Here is a 23,220-nt window from a genome sequence, read left to right on the forward strand (position 1 = left end):
AGCTGGAACAGAGGGGCATTGCACGTTACCTAAGCCAGTTTGAAGTGGCACGGCGCTGACGTCAGATACCACGGTTGTTAGCATGACGACAGCTGCAGCTTCGCGGTCGAGCTTGGATGCCACTCTGACCTCGCCAGTGTCCGCGTCCACGTCGAAGAAGGCCTAGGGTCAGCAGACAAAAATTTAGGCCATCAGCGGCCCTGAGGGGCAAGGCTCATTTTGTTGCGCTAGAGCCGGCTCCAATTTTATTTATTGCTTTTTTTTATACATTTATACATGCTTTTTTGACAGTTTATGCCTCACGACTTTTCAGCTTTCCTCACGGAGATATTTTACCAAATAATCGTATGAACGTTTGATCTTTAAGATCGTGGCGAGGCGAATGAAATGTCTGAGCCTGCACCTCGCATGCGATGAGTTTTTCTTTTAACCTGACCCGAACAATCCTTCCGGCAGTTTAAACGTCATAGCAGCCAAGTGATTAATGGCATCAATGCAAGGCATTGCTCATTCTGAGTGTATCTCTACGTCAATTTTTTTTAAACAGTGTGTACCCTCGACAGTACCTTTCTGCACATTTATCTTGTTAGCGCACGTTAGCTACTTTTATTCTGTTTAAATCTAGTGATCAAAGCATTGATTTTAATGCAGGAAGCATCTATTTTTGTACCTAAAAGATAAGATGAGCAGTCACTTACTTTGTACGCTTGAACTGACTCATTCACGTTTCTCCCGTCTTTAGCAATAGCTGTCACAGGTTCCGCAATGCCGTACTTCAAGAACTCAGGAGAGCTGGCATCCGGGTCTTTAGCCACAAGTTTGTAGAACCTGTAACCAACTGGCGCCCCTGCATGTGTGGAACGTTTTCGTTTTACTGGCAATATATATGGTGCATATCCTGTGACACCTTAAAACGAAAGTCACACAGAAACGCTTTGTGCTCATCGCCTCCGGTCCAGACTGATAGGCCTGCGTCGGAGCGGTTCATGTGTGTTACATATGGCAAGCGTTCACGATTGCTTCAAGCGTACCTTCTGAGACTTGGGCTCTTTGCGTCGTCGGTTGAAAGTACGGCATCTTGTCGTTGCTGTTCAAAATATTCACACTGAGCGTCGTCGTCCCTGTTTTCTCGGGAACTCCTCCGTCAATTCCAATAATCTTTCAACGCCATGAAATGAACAAAAACAGTGACGGCAGGTGAATAGGAAGGGCAAGCAAAGCTATTTAAAAAAGATGCTACTGGGACAGCAAAGCGACGCTTCTTGTTGAACTTTTATCTCTTTACCTCCATAATGTAGCTGCTTCGTCTATCGTAGTCTAGACGACTTGTCGCTGACAATGAAACAACTCCTGTATTGGCATCTATGGTGAAGTCGTCGAAGGCTCCTTTTAAAATGCGATAGGTGACGTGGGCATTGGCTCCCGTATCGGCGTCCGTCGCAGACACCTGTTCCACCAAGGTTCCTGTCGAAGAAGTGATGAATATGGTCTCTCGTCAGTCCTTCGCGGAGGTGTCTGCGTGATGCAAGCATCGACGCTATCCAAACACGTTCATTTACCTGGTGGCGACGCTTCCGGCACAGAAGCGACATAGCGATCTTTCTGAAAGACGGGACTGTTGTTGTTGGCGTCCTGAAAAACAAAATGCATGTTTACAGCGTAAAACATAAAAAAAAAACTGTTTCAAGTTGCAGCGACGAAGCTACATACCCTAACGGTGATCTTAACTATTGCAGTGTCGATGCCTGAACCACCATCAGAGGCTTGTACGGTCAGCGTTATTCTACAAAATAAAATGATAAAATTGAAATTCTGAAAATAGTCCATATTTCTGTTCTTGCTCAGTTAAATAAAAAAAAAAGTCAAGGTTCCCCTCTATACCTTGGCTTTTGAGCCGTGAGGCAGATTAAAACAATATCTGCTGCATATCAGTATCATTTCACTTACGTGTCCGTTCTAAGAAGTGAAACATCCAGCCCTTGGCGACTCGTAACTGTAATGTCACCCGTCTGTGGGTTGATGGTGAAGAGGTTGTAGCTGTTTCCGGAAACGATGCTGTATTTAACGTAGGACGTCACGTCAGGATCCCGGGCCTAGAATGGTGAATCACGCAATATCTATATCTCACCTCTGAGAAATGTGGACTACGAGAGCACGAGGCAAGTTTACCAAAAAAGAAGGAAACGTATAGTACCTATCAAACACTCCACAACCCCATAACGTGCGCTTATTCGCCCCCAACACACTGCTCTGGCGTTTTTAAGAGCGCAGCTCTTTGGCGCCCGTTCCTGCGTTCCGCGTCGTTGTCGCAGTCGCCTTCGGCGTTGTCCCTCGTAACCAGCTCCGCAGCTGGGGCAGGAAAGGTTGACTCAAAAGGAGTAGGATTTAAGAAAGTTTTAAGTTAAATGCTGAACCATTATCATTACTGTCATCAACAACTGCGAGGCTGAACTGAATACATGAATGTCGGAAATGCAGACGCAATTCTCAGGAATTTATATATAGTTTTCTAAACAGAACGTGATACTTTTCAGAGTGAATGTTTCCGTTCACTGAAGGCAGGGGAAGTATTCCTTCCACTGCCTTCACGGAACGAAACGAATCAATTCGAATAGCGCATGGCTTCAGGAAGTTCGATGTTCGTCTGACGCCACACAGTTGCAAGGACACTGAGGACAAACAAATTGGAGTTTTCGAATATATTGTTTGACTATCCTTTTATACGGTAGCCTACTTTCTCTGAAGGCGAAGCTTTTTATAAGAAGAAAGAGCAAAAAAAATCGATGCCAGGTATAGCCGCGATAGGCCATTTCTACAAGCAAGCTGCGATGATGGCAAGTGCTTTATTTCCAATAGCAGTATTAGTATTGCCATGTTCGCAAAACTGACCACCGGATCTGTTTGAAAATTAGCACAAGTGCAGCCCCACTCGAATACCAGAGCCCGCGGCCACTTCCAGGTGCAAGCCCGAGTTCGAACGAGCGGCCAATGAAAGAAAATGCACGGAAACTGAGTGGTTTCTCGGCAGACACATCAACCGCGCCGTGATTGAAGGGCTGAAGGGGGGGACCAAAAGGTGGCTACGGTAAGAAAACAAGTTTTGAGGAAAGGAGCAATGATTCTCGTCTATAGGTGAACGCCACAACAGCGCCGTCGAGAACAGTGATTCGAAAAAACGAGAGGCGGGTGGCGATTAATACGCTAGCATTAGTAAGGTCAGTATAGGCAAAAATCAGCGTCGTTTCGAGTGATCAGTTACAGTTTAAACCTGAACTAACAGGGAGGCTACAATTGATGGATACTCTATACCTTCAGTCTTTAGAGTATTGGTGTCAGTAATATCAGTTAGTGGCCACAAATCGGTAGCGCATAGAGCCGCGCGCCAGTTAATCCGCATCATTCGGATTGTAATCTATAATTATTTTACTTCTTACCATGAAACACTTCTCATTTCTCCAGAGTAATTGTTCCTAGAATGAGCAAGTAAACATTCGTAGTCAAGCAACTGAGAGGTGCATACGTACCTGGACTCTCAGTGGTGGATCAAAGCGCACGTCCCCTTCATCGATGAGCGCCGTGTAGAGGTGCTGCTCGAAGGCCGGCGGGTTGTCATTGGCGTCCGTCAGGCGCACCGTGAGCGGAACCACGGCGCTCTGGCCCCGGCCCCGGTCGTCGGTGGCCTGATAAGAGAGGAAGTACGATGGCCGTCCCTCGAAGTCCAGGCAGTTGCCACGCCCGGGCGTCTCGCACGGTGCCACCGTCACCACGCCCGAACTGGGGTCCACGTGGAACCTGCCAAACGCCGCACGCGCCGCACTCTGTTGACGGGACGCGCATATGCTGATGTGAACAGTTCACCTCTGCATTCTTGTACTCGGTACCTACTTGTCTGCGCCATTTCCAAGAAGAGAGTACATTAAACCAGATTCCCCGTGGGGGCTTGTGTCTCTGTCGGTAGCCTGAGAAAAGAAAACACACACAAATGAGTGCGCAACATTAAAACCGAGGGAAGAAAATGTCCTCGGAACCCATCTGTCGCCTGTCGAAGGTACGTACCACTATAGTCGTTACCACGCTCCCAGGTGATGCGTCTTCAACGACTGTTGCCGTGTAGCTCTCTTCTTCAAACACTGGTGCGTTGTCATTGATGTCGAGCACGTTCACTGTTACCGTAGCCGTGCTCGACAGCTTGGGATTCGTGAACGCTTCCTCTGCAACCACCTGCCAAGAAGTCACACACGCAGAACAAAATTGAGACAACGAAAGATTTTGATTTCTGCCAGCAGTTTTGAATGTAACCTCAGTCGGGTAGAGAAATGAAGAGATGCAGAGCGTCCACATTTAGCATGAGGCCCAAGTTTGCGCCTTGAAAAATTCGTAAGACTGTACGCTCTGCCGCACGAAGCGTTTGACTCACTCCGCGTGATCATAACAACAGCAGGGTACTTCACGTGCCTTAATCGTTATAGCAGTTACGGTGATTTCAATTTTGCAAGATAGATGCCCGCTCTGTGTAGCCGTGGTTAGTTCAGAGCTTATAATTTGAAAGATATTAAAGCAGTACAACCAGACGTAAGGCAAGGAAGACAAGAGTGATGACGTAAAACCGCGCGCAAATTGTGAGTGCGTAATTTATAACTAGGTGTATTGTGAGACAAGACGATGCACCAGCAGGTTCAAAGTTTCTTGCCTGACAAGACGAAGCAGCAGCTGCCAACTAGCACCGTTCGGTCAACACTTCGTCTTCTCAGGGCGAGATGACCGATGATGATGAATACGTACAGATGAAGATGACATTCACGCACAGTGCTTACAGAACTATTGTTGTAGCATTGTGGTCGCAACAGTGTATAGCTTTTGTGTCGCACCTACAAATTCACAAAGCAGTGTATTACAATGCATTTGGTATGTCGCGTCTCTTGCCCCGCCAATTGGAACAGCACGTGCATAAAGCCACAAACATGGGGCTCGAGTTCACCTCGAGCTCAGGACGATAAAAAGAATAGGGCAATGGTATAAGACGCAAAAAAGAATCCGCGAATCGTAATTGATCTTTTACGACCGTAAAATTTCGACGACGAGATAAAATGGAGCCAGTGCAGATGCTCTAGTTCAATTGAAGGGTCTGAAATGGAGGCTAAGTAATCCTTAAAAGGCAAACAAAAAAGCAACTTTAGCCAGTAACAGGCTGCGCGTGCACCGGTAAGAACGATTAGGAATTATTAAGAAAGCCCCACTGGGCCTGGTTAAAGCACTACTTATGATGCTTAATAATCTGCAATTTTATCGCTGTTTCACGGGTGCGTTGATCTATGTGCTCCAATGAGAATGGCAGCTTTAGTAAGACACAACTATCACTGTGCTAACCAGGCTTCAATTACGCTTTCAAAAGATGTGCTAGACATTCGTTTGTAACCGCCCCTAATTACGCAGGTGCAGCCTGCTGTTACAACCATTGGCTTTTTTTCCCTCTCCCCACCCCCTTCTTTTTTTCTCCTGGTGCGCCTGCTCTTGGCTTGTGTTATGTGTGTGTATTAGTATTGCAGACTTGCAGCTATGGTAAACGAAAGCCCATTGCCGTAACGCCATGCACAACAATGGCTCCTCGGAAAAGCAGCATGAGAGTACTTCCTAAACTGCATTCTTGCTCTGCTAGAGAGAAAGGGGAACTTGAAAAATCTGTTTGTTTTTATCAGAGACAGACATGCTGCTAGAGAACGTCATCGCGCAAATAAATATAACCTTGGTGCCCAACAGAACTCATGCATATTCATGTTTTATTCAACCTTTTTCTCAATTGTTTTAAATTGGTGCCCCTCGGTGCTACCATGTTCAGAAGGGTTTGCTGAGTTCTTTTTTTGTGATCATACTTTTGTATAAAAGCTCATAAAACACTAGGAAAGCTTAAAGTTATCTTGAGCGTCTGAAGCATCCTGCCGTGAGTGACTGAGCTTTAACCTTGGCTGTTTCCACCTTTTTCCTCAGCCCTTTTTCTTTCTTTGTACAAGGCAAATGTTTGCGCCAAAGTAGCCCATTTTACCACACAATACTTTGGAATTTTCTCCTTTAGAGTACTTGTAGTGCGAACTGAGAAAAGACATAGGAAAGGAGCCCATGAGGAACATACAACCACTGACTATCGACAGTTGGTTTTCAGCACTAGGGAGCACCTCGCGCGTTCATTTCCTATGCTTTAGTTTCGCACTGCGATCATTTCAAGGCTTAGGGTAGACCAGTCAGCCCGCCAGCAAGTACCCTTGAAATTATCACCGTGGTCTGGTGACTCGTCTCAAGTGAGCTTACTTGCGCACACAAGTATTGGAAGTTGTTAACTTGCTTTCCATTTGCCGTTAGATAAAGTAGGGATGCCACGAATGCAATATGAAGGTTCTACAGCGGTACCTAGAAGGGTCCATGTTGCTGGCTGTATCACTGGCCAATTTAATTTCCTTATTATTCGGCGCTTTCATATGTTTTGATGACAACTATATCATTGAATAGTCTCCCGTTTCTTCGTTTTATTAAGCTTTTGAATTTAGCATATTGTGATCGGTTGTGATGAAGGCTGTTTCTTGAACATACCAACAAAATGAACTTTCGTTGGTTCGGATTCTCGTAGTCCAGTGGTCCTTTCACAATGCGGATGCTCACAGACGTTGATCCGGTCGCGATGGTGGGCTCCACAGAAAACATTCCGGATGAATCCACCAGATTTATATTAAAAACAGAGTTCGAACCCTGCAAACAAACGCGAAAAAAATATCAATAACGCCACAAGCATGCTAGCTAGCATAATTATTTTAGCAACATAATACGCTTTAACAGTACCAAGTTACGGAAAGTAGTATGTTTATCATTTCGGACACTTTCGGTGGTTTGGTGCCACAACAGTAAATTTTTTTTTCTTTTTTGAAGCGATATGACGCAAGTTATTATTCTTCCCATAGGTTTACCGTGCCGATTTTTGCTGGTCCCTATGCTCTCTGTTTATACGCATGGAAGAGAGCCTCATTATTTTTCTTTGTTTTTTTTTTCTATGCAGAAAAAGCTACACGCGAGTTCTTATGCAAACTTTGGGAGTTAGCGGCTAATGAACTAGTTCGAATCGGCCGCAGAGATCATGGGTGCATCCGCAGAAGACGTCTAGTGAGCAGCAAGCTCACCGCGTCCGTGTCCTGGACGAACATGTCCAGGTTCGGCAGCGGGCTCCCGGGCGGGATGTTCTCGTTGACGCTGACGCTGTAACTGGGCCGGCTGAACGTGGGCGCCTCGTCATTCACGTCCTTCACTGTAATGGACAGCGCGGCGGTCGTCGACGCTCCCGGTTCGTCCAGAAGGCGGTCGCCTTCCACCTCCGTTGCCTGGGCGTGATCGGGAAGAGACAGCTATTTGGATCCTTTCTCAAGCGCTACAATCTCGCCATGCAATCGATCTCAGAGCTTGGGTTTCGATTTCCAAAAAATTTAACGTCTTCATCATGATCGCATAAAAAGTTCAAATTGCCCAATAAGTATAAATGAAAAAAAAAAAAGCTTGTTCACCTTCGAAGATACTTAAAGGGCCACTGTCCACGGTATGACGTTTTAAGCAAAGGAGCTCAATGCTTCTATCGTGTACTGGAGATAGTCTCTGCAAAATGCTACAGTGACACGCGCGCCGCAAAGCAACGAAAATACAAATCAAAGCTCTCTCATGCTCTCCTTCGGGAAGCCAGCTTCCCCGTTCCCTGCGCTGGCCCGTCTAGCCGCAGCTATGACGTATTTGTCGAAAACGACGTCCATTAGTCCGTCTCGCTGTCTGAGGGTGAAGGATGGGTGTCTATCGCTATCGCTCGCGGCGCGCTTTTCCCTCGCCACAGCCCGACTGAATCCAGCGGCGCGCGCTCCTTCGCCCGTTTTTTTTTTTTTTCGTTTTTTTTTTTTCGCGCACGCGGAATGCCACGCCCCACCTCCCGCCAGACGCGAAGGAGGAAGGGGAATTTGTCTTGCGGAGGCTAGACGACCGGGCAGGACACTGAAAAACCTTTGCGAGGGAACGGGAGGAGAGAAACACGACAGAATCGGATGATTGCGGTGGCTGTAACTGCGTTATTAGTTACTCTTAAAAAAAAAAAAAAAAAAAAAAAAAAAAAAAACATTGCGGCCTTGAGTTCTGGGGGCGAAGTCTCACAGTCACCGGGGAAAAAAAAAATTTCGACCTGAGGGTGGACAATGGGCCTTTAAGGGTAAAATTAATTACCTTTTATGCATGGTTATAGACAGACGCGCAAATAAAATGCATAAAATGCATAAGACGCATTATATGATATCCACTGAGCTTGAATATAGCATCGCTGCAAGCTCTTACTAAATGCTACACACTCTAAACATGCAGCTGCTAACAGTTCGAGTAACAGTTTTCTGCAACCTTAGAACGCAGTGTTTCATGCGCTGTTCTCGTTTGCGTTATAAACGCATTATAAAGCCACTGCATGGGTGCAGTTTTACATGTGCGTCGTAGAATGTATTAGATGTAACCACATCAAGACGGGCGTATTTTCTAATAAAATCATTCGAGCTTCGGTGCTACACTAGTCAAGCTGACAAGAATGCTCAAGAAGAGTGTAAATACGTCGAACTAGCGTTTCGCTTCTGAATGTGTTAAGAGTATCGACGTCATGTACTATCGCAGCCATTCGAGGTGTACCAGCCACTGCACTCACTTTGACTTTGACGGTGACCACACCGTTAGATGAACCCAGTTTTTCCTTGTCGAGCAGGTTCGCCGTCATTATAACTCCAGTGTTTTTGTTTACCGTAAAGAAATTTTCTGGATCTGAAAGCAGGTAGAAGGAAAAAGAAAGTAAGAAGTTTTATTTATTCGTGCACACGACATGCGGCTAGAGCAATACGCTATTCTACAATCAAAACTAGGTTCAGGAGATGCTTAGACGCGAGACGCCTGAGAGGAACGCTATAACGGTATTGCGCGGTTCGAACTGACTAAGCAATTTTGTCCTTGAAACAGCAATATAGAAGAGTACAGTAAGCGGAAATCAAATCTTTCCAATGGTACAGGGTCCCTCACTTCTGGCTGGAACACGTACTACGTCATTTTTTCGATACCTGTAAAGTAACGAGCAGGCACAGACAGGGCTGGGATCAAACGCGGTTGCGGCGCTTCTATCAGGTGCTGAATAAATTAGACATCACTCTCGTGTGACGCTCTTCATAATTGTGATTTAACTTCATCCCACGCTCCTGTATTTAAACTAAATGTTTACGGTCATGCACATTAATTTATTTCGGGCCTTCTTGGTTAAAAGTGGCTCTGAAACACCTCTCGCTGATGGCGCAGTTTCTCCAGCAGCAACCTCTGGACCTTTTCCTCTCCTGTCACTGGAGAAAATATGCTTATTGTGCACCCTCTCTGCTCTTTTCACTTGACATCTCATGTGCGGAAAGTAGAACGGGAGGGAAAGAAACAGCAATAAACTGGCTTACGATTAGGATACTCGGCGATGCGCGATAAGCGGCGATAGAGAATGTGAGAGGCATGTCTCTATGTGCATACAGTTAAAGCTGGCTCTATATTTGCCCAAATAACCACACTTCTACTAGCACTAAATCGTTTTCCCAGATCTTAATTGTCATAAAGGAGGTTGCCGGTACGTCCAGCATGGCATCATCATCATCATAATCATCACCATCATCATCACCATCATCATCATCATCATCATCATCGGCCTGACTATACCCACTGCAGGGCGAAGGCATCTCCCATGTTTCTTCAATTAACCCGGTTCTGTGCTAGCCGCATCCACTGGTTCCCTACGAACGTCTTAACCTCATCCGCCCACATAACTTTCTTCCGCCCCCTGGTACGCTTTCCTTCTCTTGGAATCCTGTTTGTTACCCTAAGCGACCATCGGTTATCCTCTCTTCGCACTACGTGTCCCGCCCATGCCCATTTCTTCTTAATTTCCACTAGAATGTCAGTAACTTGAGTTATTTCTCTGACCCACTCTGCACGCTTCCTATCTCTTAATGTTGCCCTTACCATTTTTCGTTCCATAGCCCTCTGAGTTGTCCTCAACTTAAGTAGAACCATCTTTGTTAGCCTCCTCGTTTCAGCCCCATAGGTGAGTACAGGTAAGATGCAACTGTTGTATACTTTCCTCTTGAGCGATACCGGTAAGCTGCTAGTCATAATCTGCGAGTGCTTGCCAAATGCGCTCCATCCCAATCTTATTCTTCTTGTTGTTTCCTTTTCATGGTCCGGATCTGCGGTTACCACCTGTCCTAAGAGTAGGCATATTCGCCCACTACTTCCAGTGCTTCGCTACCTAACGTAAACTGCTGTTCCTTCCCGAGGCTGTTGGACATTATCTTGGTCTTCTGCATATTGATTTTTAAGCCTGCCCTTCTACTTTTCCTGCCTAGGTAATCAATCATTATTTGCAGTTCATCCCCCGAGTTACTTAGCAAGGCAATGTCATCAGCAAATCGCAGATTACTGAGGTATTCTCGATCTATCCTTATCCCTAACTGCTCCCATTCCAAGTCTCTGAATACTTCCTCTAAGCAAGCTGTGAATAGTACTGGGGAGATCGTGTCTCCTTGCCTAACACTTTTCTTGATGGGAACTTTGTTACTTTATTTATGCAGAATTATGGTTGCTGTGCAGCCACTATATGTATCTTCCGGCACTTTCACGTACGGCTCGTCTACCCCCTGATTTCCCAATGCCTGCATCACCGCCGAAGTTTCAACTGAGTCAAATGCTTTTTCGTAATCAATGAATGCTATGTATAAGGGCTGGTTATATTCCAAGCATTTCTCTCTCACCTTGTTGATGGTATGGATATGATCGATAGTAGAGTATCGTTTCCGAAAACCAGCTTGATCCTTTGCTTGATTGTAGTCTAAGGTTGTCCTGATTCTATTAGCAATTACCTTGGTAAATACCTTATACGTAACAGACAGTAAGCTGATTGGTCTGTAATTTTTAAGGTTCTTAGAGTCCCCTTTCTTATGAATGAGGATAATGTTTCCATTCTTCCATGGTTCCGGTACCGTCGATGACACCAGGCACTGCGTATACAGGGTGGCCAGATTTCTAGCACGATATCCCCCCCCCCCCCCCCCCCCGTCTTTTAACAAATCTGTAGTTATCTGATTCTCTCCAACTGATTTCCCCCTTTTCATAGTTTCTAATCCTTTCTTGACCTCGTCCTTCGTCACTGGTGGAACGTCTGCCTGTTTTTCCCTACCACCAATCTCATTACGGTCCTGACTATTTTGGCTGCTGTAGAGATCTGTATAGAACTCCTCGGCTACTTTGACTATCTTGTCCATATTCGTGGTGACGTTGCCCGCCTTGTCCCTTATCGCATACATCTGGTTTTTGCTTATGCCCAATTTTTTATTTACCGTTTTAAGGCTTCCCCCGTTCTTTACAGCATGCTCAATTTTCTCCATGTTATACTTCCTTATATCGGCCACCTTACGCTTATTGATTAGCTTTTATATCTCGGCCAATTCTATCTGGTCTGTTGGATTGGAAGCTTTCATATTCTGGCGTTTCTTAATAAAATCTTTCGTCTCCTTAGACAGCTTACCGGTATCCTCTCTAACTATTGTACCACCTACTTCTACAGCGCACTCAGTAATGATATCTCTGAAATGATTGTTCATTGCTTCTAGGGTAATGTCGCCATCCTCGGTTAGAGCTGAATATCTGTTCTGTAGCGAGACCCTGAACTCTTCTGCCCTCCCCCTTACGGCTAAGTCATTAATGGGTTTCTTTCTTACTAATCTCTTGCGTTCCTTCTTCAGATTTAGGCTAATTCGAGACCTCACCATCCTGTGGGCACTGCATCGCACTTTCCCGATTACCTCTACATCTTGCATAATGGCGGGGGTTGAACACAGTATGTAGTCAATTTCATTTTTAGTCTCCCCGTTAGGACTTTTCCATGTCTATTTCCGGTTCTTCCGTTTGCTGAAGAAGGTATTCATGATTCTTAAGTTATTGCGCTCTGTAAACTCAACTAGTTACTCCCCCCTGCTATTCCTAGAGCCAATGCCATAGTCACCTACTGCCTGGTCTCCTGCATGCTTTTTCCCTACCTTGGCATTGAAGTCGCCCATTAGTACAGTATACTGCGTCTTTACTTTTCGCATTGCCGATTCTACATCTTCGTAGAAGCTTTCAACTGCCTGGTCATCATAACTACATGTGGGTGCATAGGCCTGTGCAACCTTCAGTTTATACCGCTTATTAAGCCTAATTACGATGCCTGCCACCCTCTCATTTATGCTATAGAATTCATCTATATTGCCCGTTATATACTTATTGACAAGGAAACCTACTCCTAAAGTTCTCGCCTCTCCGGTAAACCTCGATAACACAGTACATGTCCATCCTTCAGTACAGTATATGCCTCATTCGGCCTCCTAATCTCCTCACTAAGCCCTATGACATCCCATTTCATACCCTCTAGTTCTTGTAACAGCACTGCTAAACTAGCTTCACCAGCTAGAGTTCTAGCGTTAAACGTTGCCAGGGTCAGTTTGAGAAGCATGGCACCTGCCGACCGCCTCGGGTCGAGCGGCGCGTAGACGCTTGGGCAACGTTTTTCTTCGGCGCAAACGTACGCTGTTCTGCGAAAAGATGTACGAAATGAGCCTTGCAATAGTCTGTTTGCGACTGCTGGAGGAACCTGAGAAATGAATCTAGTATGGTCTAGCGGTGTCGCACGGGTCACTCTCAGCGGATCCATGGCTCGCAGCTTGTCGGCCTTTTGATGTCCCCGCGAATGCCAAAAAATATCGGTCTTTCAGAAGTGCTTAGGCGAAGCATTCCCACAATGGGTGCCCACTGGTGGTTAGTATTCATTAGTGAAACCTGGCGCAGATATCGCCGGGTTCTTGCTTGAGGTCGGCTAATAACTCTGTCTTGACGGGTTGCGTTCACGCTGAAGTGTGCTGACGCTTCAGCAGTGCTGCGTTTCTCCACTGGCGGCGAGAGAAGAAATCATGTGGAGCCAGCGCCGACAGCGGCGCATAACATTCTTGCACGTTTCGCAATGGCATCGAGTTCTGTCCCAACTAGCCCAAACTAAGCTTCTATCAAGTTCTGCATCTTCGCTGAAAGCTGGAAATCTTTACTGTTGTATTGGGTTGTGCCACAGCAGCCCGAAGAGTTCATGACGAGCCAGGAACCGCCCGTCAAATTTCACTGCTTCCGTGGCAAGTGGTGCGAATAGGCGAATGGCGCGGATCAAATCAGTGTGCAGAGTCGCGTGAATTTTTAGAGCGTTAGCTCGACTGCTTAGCTCAACTTTGAGCAATCGTATAGCAGAAGTGCGTGCCACGTGACCTCGGGAAATTGTGCGCCAGCTGCCGTGTGAAGGAGGAGAGGACAAGGTAGTCACGTATGCCGTATGCCAGCCACTGTGGAAAGGCGGAGCGGGGATCGTAGTCCAGGGAACCTCCATATATACGAACGCCGTTATTAGAGTGGTTCAAAGGGAAGGTGCAGTATCTGTTACACTTCCTGGTAGACATCTGCACCGCACCATAAGGGAAGAGAAGAAGGAGGGAGCGAAAGAAGAGAGAGAGAGTTGCCGTAGTGGAGGGCTCTGGAATAATTTCGACAACCTGGGGATCATTAACCCGCACTGATATATCATGAGCACCCGCGTTCGAACTATGGAGCCTCCATACGCCGCCGTTCTTAGAGGGGTGCCAACTTAAATAGGAGTGGAGCGAGCAGGCGCCAGATTTGGTGGGCCAGAAACACTGTGTGGACGGCAGGCCGCTGTAATTTCCCGGAGCCCTCCACTATGGCATCTCTTCCTCTCTTTCGTCTTTGAAGCTCTTCTTCCTCTCTTCCTTTACGGCATGGTTCAGGTGCCTTTCCTTTCTTGCAGATCAATTTACAATTTTACTAATAGACAGAAACCGCGGACTACAGTGAGCTCAAGGCTCTGTTCGGGATCGTTACAGCGTGAAAGAAATCAATAAAATGAACATTGAGACCAGCCTTGTGTCTAATAGGAGGTACCCGCGATACATTAGTGGTGCGGGAGAGATCCCACTTAGGATCTCAGTCTACTCTGTCTAATAGGAGGTATCCAGGTGGCGTCACAAGCTTCATTTTGTGGTACAAAACACGGCTTCAGCTGTGCAAGTGGCGATAAGGCGATTAGATGTGACAATATAGCCTTTCGCCGCGCTACATGCACCACAAATTTTCAGTCAGTGTGACGTAGGTGCATACTTCTTATATCAACAGAGCTGTCGTTTGGTTCGGCAGCGTTTTTTATTTTTATCTTTTTTTGCGGACGGCTTAGTTCTTTAACCGGCACAACAAACAGTACGTCGAAGGAAGAGCTCTCGCAATCTCGTAACAAAACGTTTACTTTCGTGCGAGCACCGCATAACAAGGTAGCAACCCAGTCAACCTTACTATTGCGTTATGACATTCTCGCTAAAGAGAGCGCTAATCGGTCTCATCTGAAGAGCCGCCTAGCCGAACTCAGATCCCTGTCACTAGCGTCCCTGTCCAACCATGGCGGTTCGAAGACTGACTGGCTGAAAAATTTTATTGGAAGATAACGGAGATGTGTGGGTGGGACCTCTAGTTCGGGACTCCAGCGGCTGCCGCTGCTATGCGTGCTCGTGTCACGGGGGTTCTTTGGGCTTCGAGTCCTGACCTGGATAGTGCAGCCTCCCGTCCCTCAATAGATGCTATTCGTAGACGTTGCAGCGTTACCCTGGCCATCCAACCGGTCATTGTGTATAGGATGGCTATCTTTTTTTTTTTTTCCCCGAACGCATTATTGAAGATGGATCATCCGCGTTACGTGGGTTTACTGGACCGTCTTGCGGAAGCCGAGCTTCGTTTTTGAATGTAGCTGGAAGAGAAAACACGTTGAATGGGGTCTCAATAAACACTCATCATCACCAGTGGCTCATGGTGGACCTCTCTGCTTAGTGCTGTATACTCATATAATGGATCCACCTTGAGCATGTGGCTGCCTCGTTTACATAGATCTGAGGCAATAGTTTTGCTTTGCTCGCAACGCGGCTAGTTGTAACGCTCCTGCCCCATTACCGCAAACTCTTTCGACTGTCGGTATATACGGACTAGTACTTAAATCGCATTTGGTGAAGTGGGGAGTAGCATGGGGGGGGGGGGGGGGGGGGGGGTAGCCTCAAATATGCCATGAGTTCCGCCCCTTTGAAACTATGAGTTTCTTGGGGTGATGCTCAAATCGGCGTTACACCGCGCTACTGGGCAACGTTAATTAATTCTTCGTGAAAGCATTCCAGGCGGCCTTCCGGTAGCCACTTCGTACGCTCCAACCTCCGTGAAGGAAGATCCCAATCTATCTCACAATGCGCCGCTTCCTAATATGCTCCCAAGGTGACAGCCCTGCAAGAAAGTCAGGGAATTCGGTGACGTCGTTGCAGACATACGGCGAGAACATCCCGGCCTAATCGGGTCGCGCCTCAGCGCCGAGTCAGGGGCACCTGTGGAGGTCCTCGCTGCTGAGCCGCACGAAGCTCAGCCACTGTACCCAATGGCCTCGCCGGGAGTTCATAGCACACTTGATATTGGACACGACGTTACACTGGCGGGCCCGGTAAAGCACATGAAAGGCAGAGATCCTTCAGCCAGATATGAGTAAGCATGCTCTATATTATTTCTTCTTTATGAAGCTATATGTGAACTTCTGCATTGGTACAAGCAACAACATAAACGCCGGCATTCTATTTCAACGCGATAGCGTTAATTAAAGGCCCCGTTCGCCAGAAAATCCGGCCTCACTGTTGACGTCGTCGTCGGCGTCGCAAGCGAAAAATGACAAGCATGGCATTGGCAGGTGGGATGTGTCATCTTATATGACCGCGCACCGACTGGACATGGAGTTGTTGTCCTCATAGAAAATGGCGCATAACCGATAGGGAGATTGGCCACGACAAGGCGGTGATGATAGTGAAGACTGCTACGCCATAAGACAACGATTGGCGACGCTTTGGAGCATCCCAGTTTGGACAGGCTTGCAAGGTATGGAATGATAACGCAAAACGCACAACTGCGCTACATAATCCAACAGCGCGCGATCTCACTACTCCGTTTGTTTCCGCAAATTGTTTATTTTCTCCTTAGCCACCTCGTCGCGGTGCAGATGTCAATAATTTACTGATCTTTGTTGTTTAAAAACGGGTGCCGAAAATTGAATTCGAAGTACTTTTCGTTTTTTTTTTTTCAGTCTAGAACTGGAAAGGCCTACCCCCACCAATAAAAACTAATATCATTCCACTACTTACAAATCATCGAGAAAAGGGTTGAAAATTACGTTTTAATCATTGTAAGTCCCACGGAGTTTGAAAGTTTCTTGAATAACACGGAAATTCTGCGCGCATTTTGTAAATCGTTAATCAGAATATGCCTTCGCTTATCACCAGAATGCGACACTTCGTGTGCGTGTGGCGAGCTTTGTGCACAGCAGAGAAGATTCGAGAAAAGATTATTATTTGAAGCTTTCGTCAAAGAAGCTGTCGGTAAAGCTCACTCATGCATATTCAAGAACAGGGTTGGTGTTGGTGTCTTCCGTTATTGTCGCATTATATTCTGATTTCTAGTCTTAAGCGAGGACATACCTGACATTGCCGAAGGGCAACTGTTTTTCCTTTTTTCTTCTATTTGTATTTTTCCTCGAACAACATCACTGTGGTTTGCATGTTTTCATGGCATGGAACACACATCTGCAGACGCAGAATTTATATTCGTTCAATTGCGCGCGCTTACTTGAAACGAGAGAGTAGCGAACGTTCCTGGGAACTCCTCTGTCGCCGTCGATTGCTTTTACTGTCATAACGTACGTCCCCTAGGAGTGACAAAAGGAAAAAGGCAAGTCTGATTACAGCGAGAAAGTAGCTAAGTCCGCAGTAAGATCTGTTGCACAAGTCGCGTCAGTAAATAGTAAAGAAAAATATTATAATAACGACGAAAAATACGTAGCTTTTTTGGTGACTGTTTTACACTCCTGTGTCTCTTTACGGTTCAAGGCATTTATTTGATCATATAGTTTTGATCATTTGGCTGTTTCGTTTATTATTCTATCATTTCTTGGAAGCTAGGTCTGAAAATTTGCTTCGCAAAAGTTATGTTATAGGGCATGTACAGTTGTTTTCGCAGCTACATTTCCTTGCACTTCTCTCCGGAATTCTGGTTTCTGGCACATTATTTTAAGCTAATACTTACAATCTGCTTTTACTTTTATGTATATATATATATATATATATATATATATATATATATATATATATATATATATATATATATATATATATGTATGTGTGTGTGTGTGTGTGTGTGTGTGTGTGTGTGTGTGTGTGTGTGTGTGTGTGTGTGTGTGTGTGTGTGTATGTGTGTGTGTGTGTGTGTGTGTGTGTGTGTGTGTGTGTGTGTGTGTGTGTGTGTGTGTGTGTGTGTGTGTGTGTGTGTGTGTGTGTGTGTGTGTGTGTGTGTGTGTGTGTGTGTGTGTGTGTGCGTGCGTGCGTGCGTGCGCGCGTGTGTAGATGACGTTTACCAGTTACACCCATGACACTTTTTTTTTTCTGGTCACAACTGAGCATTGAAAATAGAAACGTGCGAATTTTGTCTTTGTGACCATCTGTTAACTTGATGTGCACTTTCTTGCCATATATACACTTTCTGTATGACCATGACCACCCGCTCCTGCCCAAGACCTTGCATAAGGTTGGCAGTACTTGTGTATATATATATAAACGTAAAGGATGTGTGGAGATGACTCACGGTATAAAAACGGTAAACATTAAGGCCTTGACAATGGCCGGACCCCGGCCGAACGTTGGATTAAAGTTTACCGTTTTTCTACCGTGTGTAATCTCCTTTACGTTTATGCCCTACCTGACCCGCTTCAACCCCTTCCCTATATATATTATATATATATATATATATATATATATATATATATATATATATAGTTTATATACGGTTCTTCATATGCGTATATAAACTGTGTTCAACTTACTACGGGGACATCTCTCACTAACAATGGCGGACATCGAGCCCAAAAACACAGGAGGCCGATTCTGAATGTCTGCCACTTTCACAACGGCCGTCGTGGTGGCGTTGAAGGAACCATCCTAAAAACAAAGAAAGAAAAATACAGCAGTTTTAGCTTCATGTGCCCTACAGCAAGCGTTGTTCGGGGTGAGCTAGCAATCATCAATCTTAAAGGTTGCAATTGTATAGGTACAAAATCTGCTGACTAATGTTTATACATGCACGATAGGGCTTAAATTGTGTTATTAAATTCTTAAGATTCGTTGCACTGAGTCTCAGCTAGCAGGTTCTATTCCTGGCTGCAGCGGTCACAGTTAGATGACGGCAAAATGGGAAGGCGCCTTGTTAAAAATTTGGTGCACATTGAGGAAACTCAAGTTGTCGAAAAGAATTCGGAGCTCTTCGCAGGGAGGTGGGGCGCATTGCCGAGACAGCTTGAGCACGTAAACTTTACTTGATTTGAAAATGTGTTTTCTGGTGGACACATTAAAACGGTCAATTCGACGAGAGCGCGTATAGTTATATAGTAGAATGTATGACTCACATCTGCTACAAGATTCACTTCGTACACATGACGGAGAGCATGATCCAGCGGCTTCCGCAGTACCAGAGATGCGTTGAGCTCCTGAGGACTAGACATTGTGACCACCACAGAGAACGTGGAGCAGGCTTCCGGGACCTGAAACGTGGAATGCGGTGCAGTGTTATCTTGCACTATACGAACATTGTATTGTCCGCGGGTGTTGTCAAGTACGAGAGCCTTGTGCGAATTGAAATTTAGCATGGAACTCGACACCTAAAAATACGCATGTTGTGTTGCTTCTCAGAGTCGCATTGTTGCTACTTACAAAGGACTCCGACACAGAAAAGCGCTGCTAATATGGGCGTGCGCTTTATTACGCTCTCACTAAGATCGGCAAAGAGAAGCCCGACGAAAGATGTCATGCCATGCAAGTGCACTTCGTGCTTCGCTAGAGGTTCCACTCAGTAACAGTACCTTACGCTAAACTGAAACATTGGAGGTCTGAAGTATGCAGCGCGTTTTGTTGTAAACCGTGCTCGTACATACATGAGATATATACAGCTGTTGTGCTGCCACTTTACCAATATTCGATCTAATTACACAGCGATCGAAGTGCCTACATGACCCAGTAAGTCCAGCTTTCACGGATGTCGATTTTAATTGCGAGGCGACTGTTGAATAGTCACAATCATCAACCGAACTATAACCCACTGCAGGGCCAAAGCCTTTCCCATATTTCTCCAACTAATCCGGTCCTGTGTTAAAGGTCAACTCCGGAGGTTTTTTAGCATTCGAATATTGTCGCAAAAATTTTACTGTAGCTTCTCGTCTCCGTCCTGACGCATTCTACAAAATTTGGGCGCCGTACGATAATCCGTTCGAGCGCAACGCGACTTTAAATTATGCCGTTTTCATGGCTTAAGTTGAGAGTGTTTCTGCGGGCAACAGTGAGTTTCTGACGTCACAAACAGTATACCGGCGTTACTGCCCACTTCCCGCGTGATTATGAAATTTTGGGGCTTATATTGAACTACCTCAGACATTTTATGCAGTGCGTCATGATTTCCATACTTTATTTTAACCATCCAGCGCACGTACGAGTGTTTTTCTAATACTGAGTGTGACGTCACCATTTCGTCAACTGGGACGTCGTTTCTGGCCGTGAAAGCAGTTTCGGTTTCGATTTGCTGTTTTTGCTTTTTAAAAATACTTCTAATTGGAATTTCGAAAAACGGTTTTTTTGCGTTGTAGTCGGGACATGCCGAGGAATGCAATTCAATCAAAAACACAAAATGACGAAAAAACCACCGGAGTTGCCCTTTAACCTCTGAAAACTTCACCTCATCCGCCAAACTAACCTTCTGCCGCTCCCTACTGCCCATTCCTTTTATTGGTATCCGATTTGTGACCCTTAGCGACTATCGATTTTCCTCTATTCGCACTACATGACCTGGCCGTGCCCATTTCTTCTTCTGAATTTCGACTAGTATGTTATTAACTGGAGTTATTTCTCTGAACCACTCTGCACGTTTCCTATCTCTTAATGTTACGCCTACCATTTCTCATTCCCTGAACAGCACTGGTAAACTAGCCTTACTAGCTAGCAGCTTTCTAGCGTTGAACGTTTCCAGGGCCAGTTTCCAATGGCAGCCTGTCTGGTGCGAGAGATTCTTAGCACTCTCCACTGCGTCACAGCTCTGACAGCCACCCACGGTCAGTTGCTCTGCAGCCGCAGGGGATAAGGGCCAGAGATTTATCCAAATTTCATAGGAGGATGTGGCCAATTCCTGCACCAGAGTGGCCAAATCATGTGCTCTGGAGGTGTTCATCGGCATCAGGCCGCACCCTAAACCTGTTTGTGTAATTCTATCGATACGCAGATTTTTCTTTAATCCGGCAAATAATTGCACGCCACCCGGATTCGAATCACGGTCCTCTTGCATGCGTGGCGGATGTTCTATCTCTACACCAGCACTGCGCCACACCTGTGGAATACTGAGCGATAATGTTATGAAAATATTGACGGAAATGATCGAATCTCCCGATGCGCAGTGAAATATTGCTTTAAATTTTGTCCTCCACTAGCGTTTAGTTTTTTGTCCTCTACAAAAAACCAAAGCAGTATGTTTTCGACGATAGCAAAAAAGATACTGGATAAAAGCTACTATGGAAATATTCATTGTCATTGTGAAATTTTAGCATATGCAAGAAAAAAAAAAGAAATTCATTCATGAATGACTTCTCACCGAAAAATATGCTTGTCTAGATTTTTTGCGTATGCGTCAAAGGCAACTGCGCTAAAGATAAGAACGCGCGCAGCGTTCAAACGTTTTTACTGCCAGACACTGGTTATCACTGCTGACATCTATACCTCGCTAAAAAGTTTCCTGTGCCATTTTCATTTTAATTTTTTTTTTTTCGTTTCTATCATTGCAAGTACGAAAAACCAGGTCCGATACCAGCTCTGGCGGTTAGTTAGACGCAGGCGTACTTACATTGTTGTTCGGGAAACACTGAACCTGGAGCACGTTCCCTGCAGAATCTAAGTCGGTCACTCTGATGTTGTTCAGAACCGTGTGCCCCACAGGCGCATCCTAAGAGAAACCGAACGACACCAATTCAGACTATATATACACGAAAAGACGTCCAAGGAGTCGTTCGAAAGCTCCTTCATCTACCGAACAGGAAAAGACGCTATCACAACTGCATGACGAGAAGCAAGGACATGCACGGCTGGTATTAACCAGAGGTAGAGTGTAATGGCAGTTAGAAAGCAAAGAAAAAATATTTAAAATTCATTTGTTCATTTGGTTTGGTTTGGTTTGTGGGGTTTAACATCCTAAACCGACCCAGGCTATTAGAGACACCGTAGTGGATGACTCCGGAAATTTCGACCACCTGGGGTTCTTTAACGTGCACTGACATCGCACAGCACACGGACGCCCCTCCGTTTCGCCTCCATCGAAACGCAGCCGCCGAGGCAGGGATACGATCCCACTTCCTTGGGCACAGTAGTCGAGCTCCGTAACCACTGCGCCACCCCGGCGGGGCATTTATTAGTTCTCGTACGTTTATAAAATAAACAAGATTTTAAGCGACTGTTCCATTGACCGAATAACTATGATTTACTTTAATACATAGCCTATCTAAGCCAGACCATTCCCATACAAAGTTCTCTTGTTCGCGATGTACTATGTTTATAACTGGTGACCGACTGAAAGTTGACACCGCACTGACACACCTTACTCCTGAAAAAAGAAAAAAAAAAAGAGAATAACTTATCAAAGCATGCGGCATCTTGCTCACAGTGGCACCAAGACATCGTGCCTAGCATTTCTTACGCTTAGATAGAGTGTCAGCCGTGCGTCATTCTCAACATCACGCATAAATATCGTCCATTTGGTGAAAAATAAAACAGCAAGGTTACCGCTATTTTACTCCCGCTATCAAAGCATGCTTACCAAAGCTGAATCTAATACCGTAGCTCATAGCAAAGATTCTCAAAATATTTATTATCTTTTTATTTTTAGGATACTTTTTCACATCGCCAACGACAGCACTGCAAGCCATTGTTTCTGGGACTCATTTCCCCTTCAAGCTCCGCACTTAAGGAGCTCGCCACCGCCGCACATCAGCTTCCTCCCAGCGACGAACCACTCGCCCTGCAGAATGTGCATGCGGTGAAAAGCACATGAAATGGCGCACTTCAACAAAGTACTGCTGTTTTTACGCGGCTTATAGTAATGATAACGCCCACGAGTGAAGCTGACGACAGTATTCTGGCTGTGTTCTGCTCAATCTTGCGCACGTTACAGAAAGTAAGCCAATAATTACATTCCTTTCATTTAAAATGTAATTAATTTCCATTGTCAGCAATACTACCCCTGGAAAGTAAGTGATCAGTTGCAGAAAAGTAGTGTAATAATATTGCGTTATTTTTATTCCAACGTTTCTTGCCACGACAAAAATTTACTTGGACTGTGCAATGAACCAATGCTGGTCCTTTTGTATTTTCTTACACCTCGCTAATTTTCAAGGCTAGTTGTTTTCGAAGATGCTAGTGCTAATGTTTCCACGCTGTCTCGTCAAGACATCAGAAGCTCTCTGAAACAATCTCTACAGGGAGCAGTATTACAAAGTACGAACACCTTACGTAGCAACTCGCAGTTGCGCAAAGGTTCGAGGCTATTGTCTAAAGGCCTATTCACACTTGCTATTCGCGGAGGTCATGCGACCGTTTCAGTCGAAAAGCGGCTGTCGCAAATGGTCGCATTGATCGAAAAGCGACAGTCGCAGGCCGTTCGACCACTGATCGATTTTCCAGCTTTGCGACTGCTGGTCGCAAACTGGTAACCAATCAGCGAAACAGCTGAAATGAACGTAAGTCAGCTTTACTGTGTGTGGCGAACAGTCAAGATAGGTAGGATCTGGAAAAGCGACCCGTACGTCGCATTTGCAAGTGTGAACATCGTCGAAGTGAGCGGCTCCCTGGTCGCATGCGACAGCCGATCGCACGCCCTTCGCGACTGGCAAGTGTTGTTAGCATTCTGACAAGGCTCTACGGATAAGGACACAGAACGGCTGAAAACATTTTCTGTGGGAGATTCCTT

The 23,220-nt window shown here is 45.6% G+C and overlaps 1 protein-coding gene across 1 annotated transcript in view; it reads right to left on the bottom strand.

Moving 5' to 3' along the window:
* Cad87A (cadherin 87A) overlaps positions 1-23,220 on the bottom strand; it is a 50,245-nt gene that overhangs the window by 23,576 nt on the left and 3,449 nt on the right. Inside the window, 18 exon segments of the mRNA XM_084589450.1 lie at positions 30-162; positions 699-847; positions 1,032-1,158; positions 1,286-1,464; positions 1,560-1,632; positions 1,711-1,783; positions 1,948-2,093; positions 3,525-3,792; positions 3,886-3,959; positions 4,057-4,221; positions 6,583-6,738; positions 7,164-7,361; positions 8,702-8,814; positions 16,804-16,882; positions 18,053-18,064; positions 18,066-18,167; positions 18,632-18,766; positions 21,106-21,204. Coding sequence (XP_084445576.1) covers positions 30-162; positions 699-847; positions 1,032-1,158; positions 1,286-1,464; positions 1,560-1,632; positions 1,711-1,783; positions 1,948-2,093; positions 3,525-3,792; positions 3,886-3,959; positions 4,057-4,221; positions 6,583-6,738; positions 7,164-7,361; positions 8,702-8,814; positions 16,804-16,882; positions 18,053-18,064; positions 18,066-18,167; positions 18,632-18,766; positions 21,106-21,204 — 2,281 coding nt within the window.

This window comes from Amblyomma maculatum, chromosome 1 (genome assembly GCF_055883805.1).
Source record: "Amblyomma maculatum isolate TAMU_Amacu chromosome 1, ASM5588380v1, whole genome shotgun sequence".
Lineage (NCBI taxonomy): Eukaryota > Metazoa > Arthropoda > Arachnida > Ixodida > Ixodidae > Amblyomma > Amblyomma maculatum.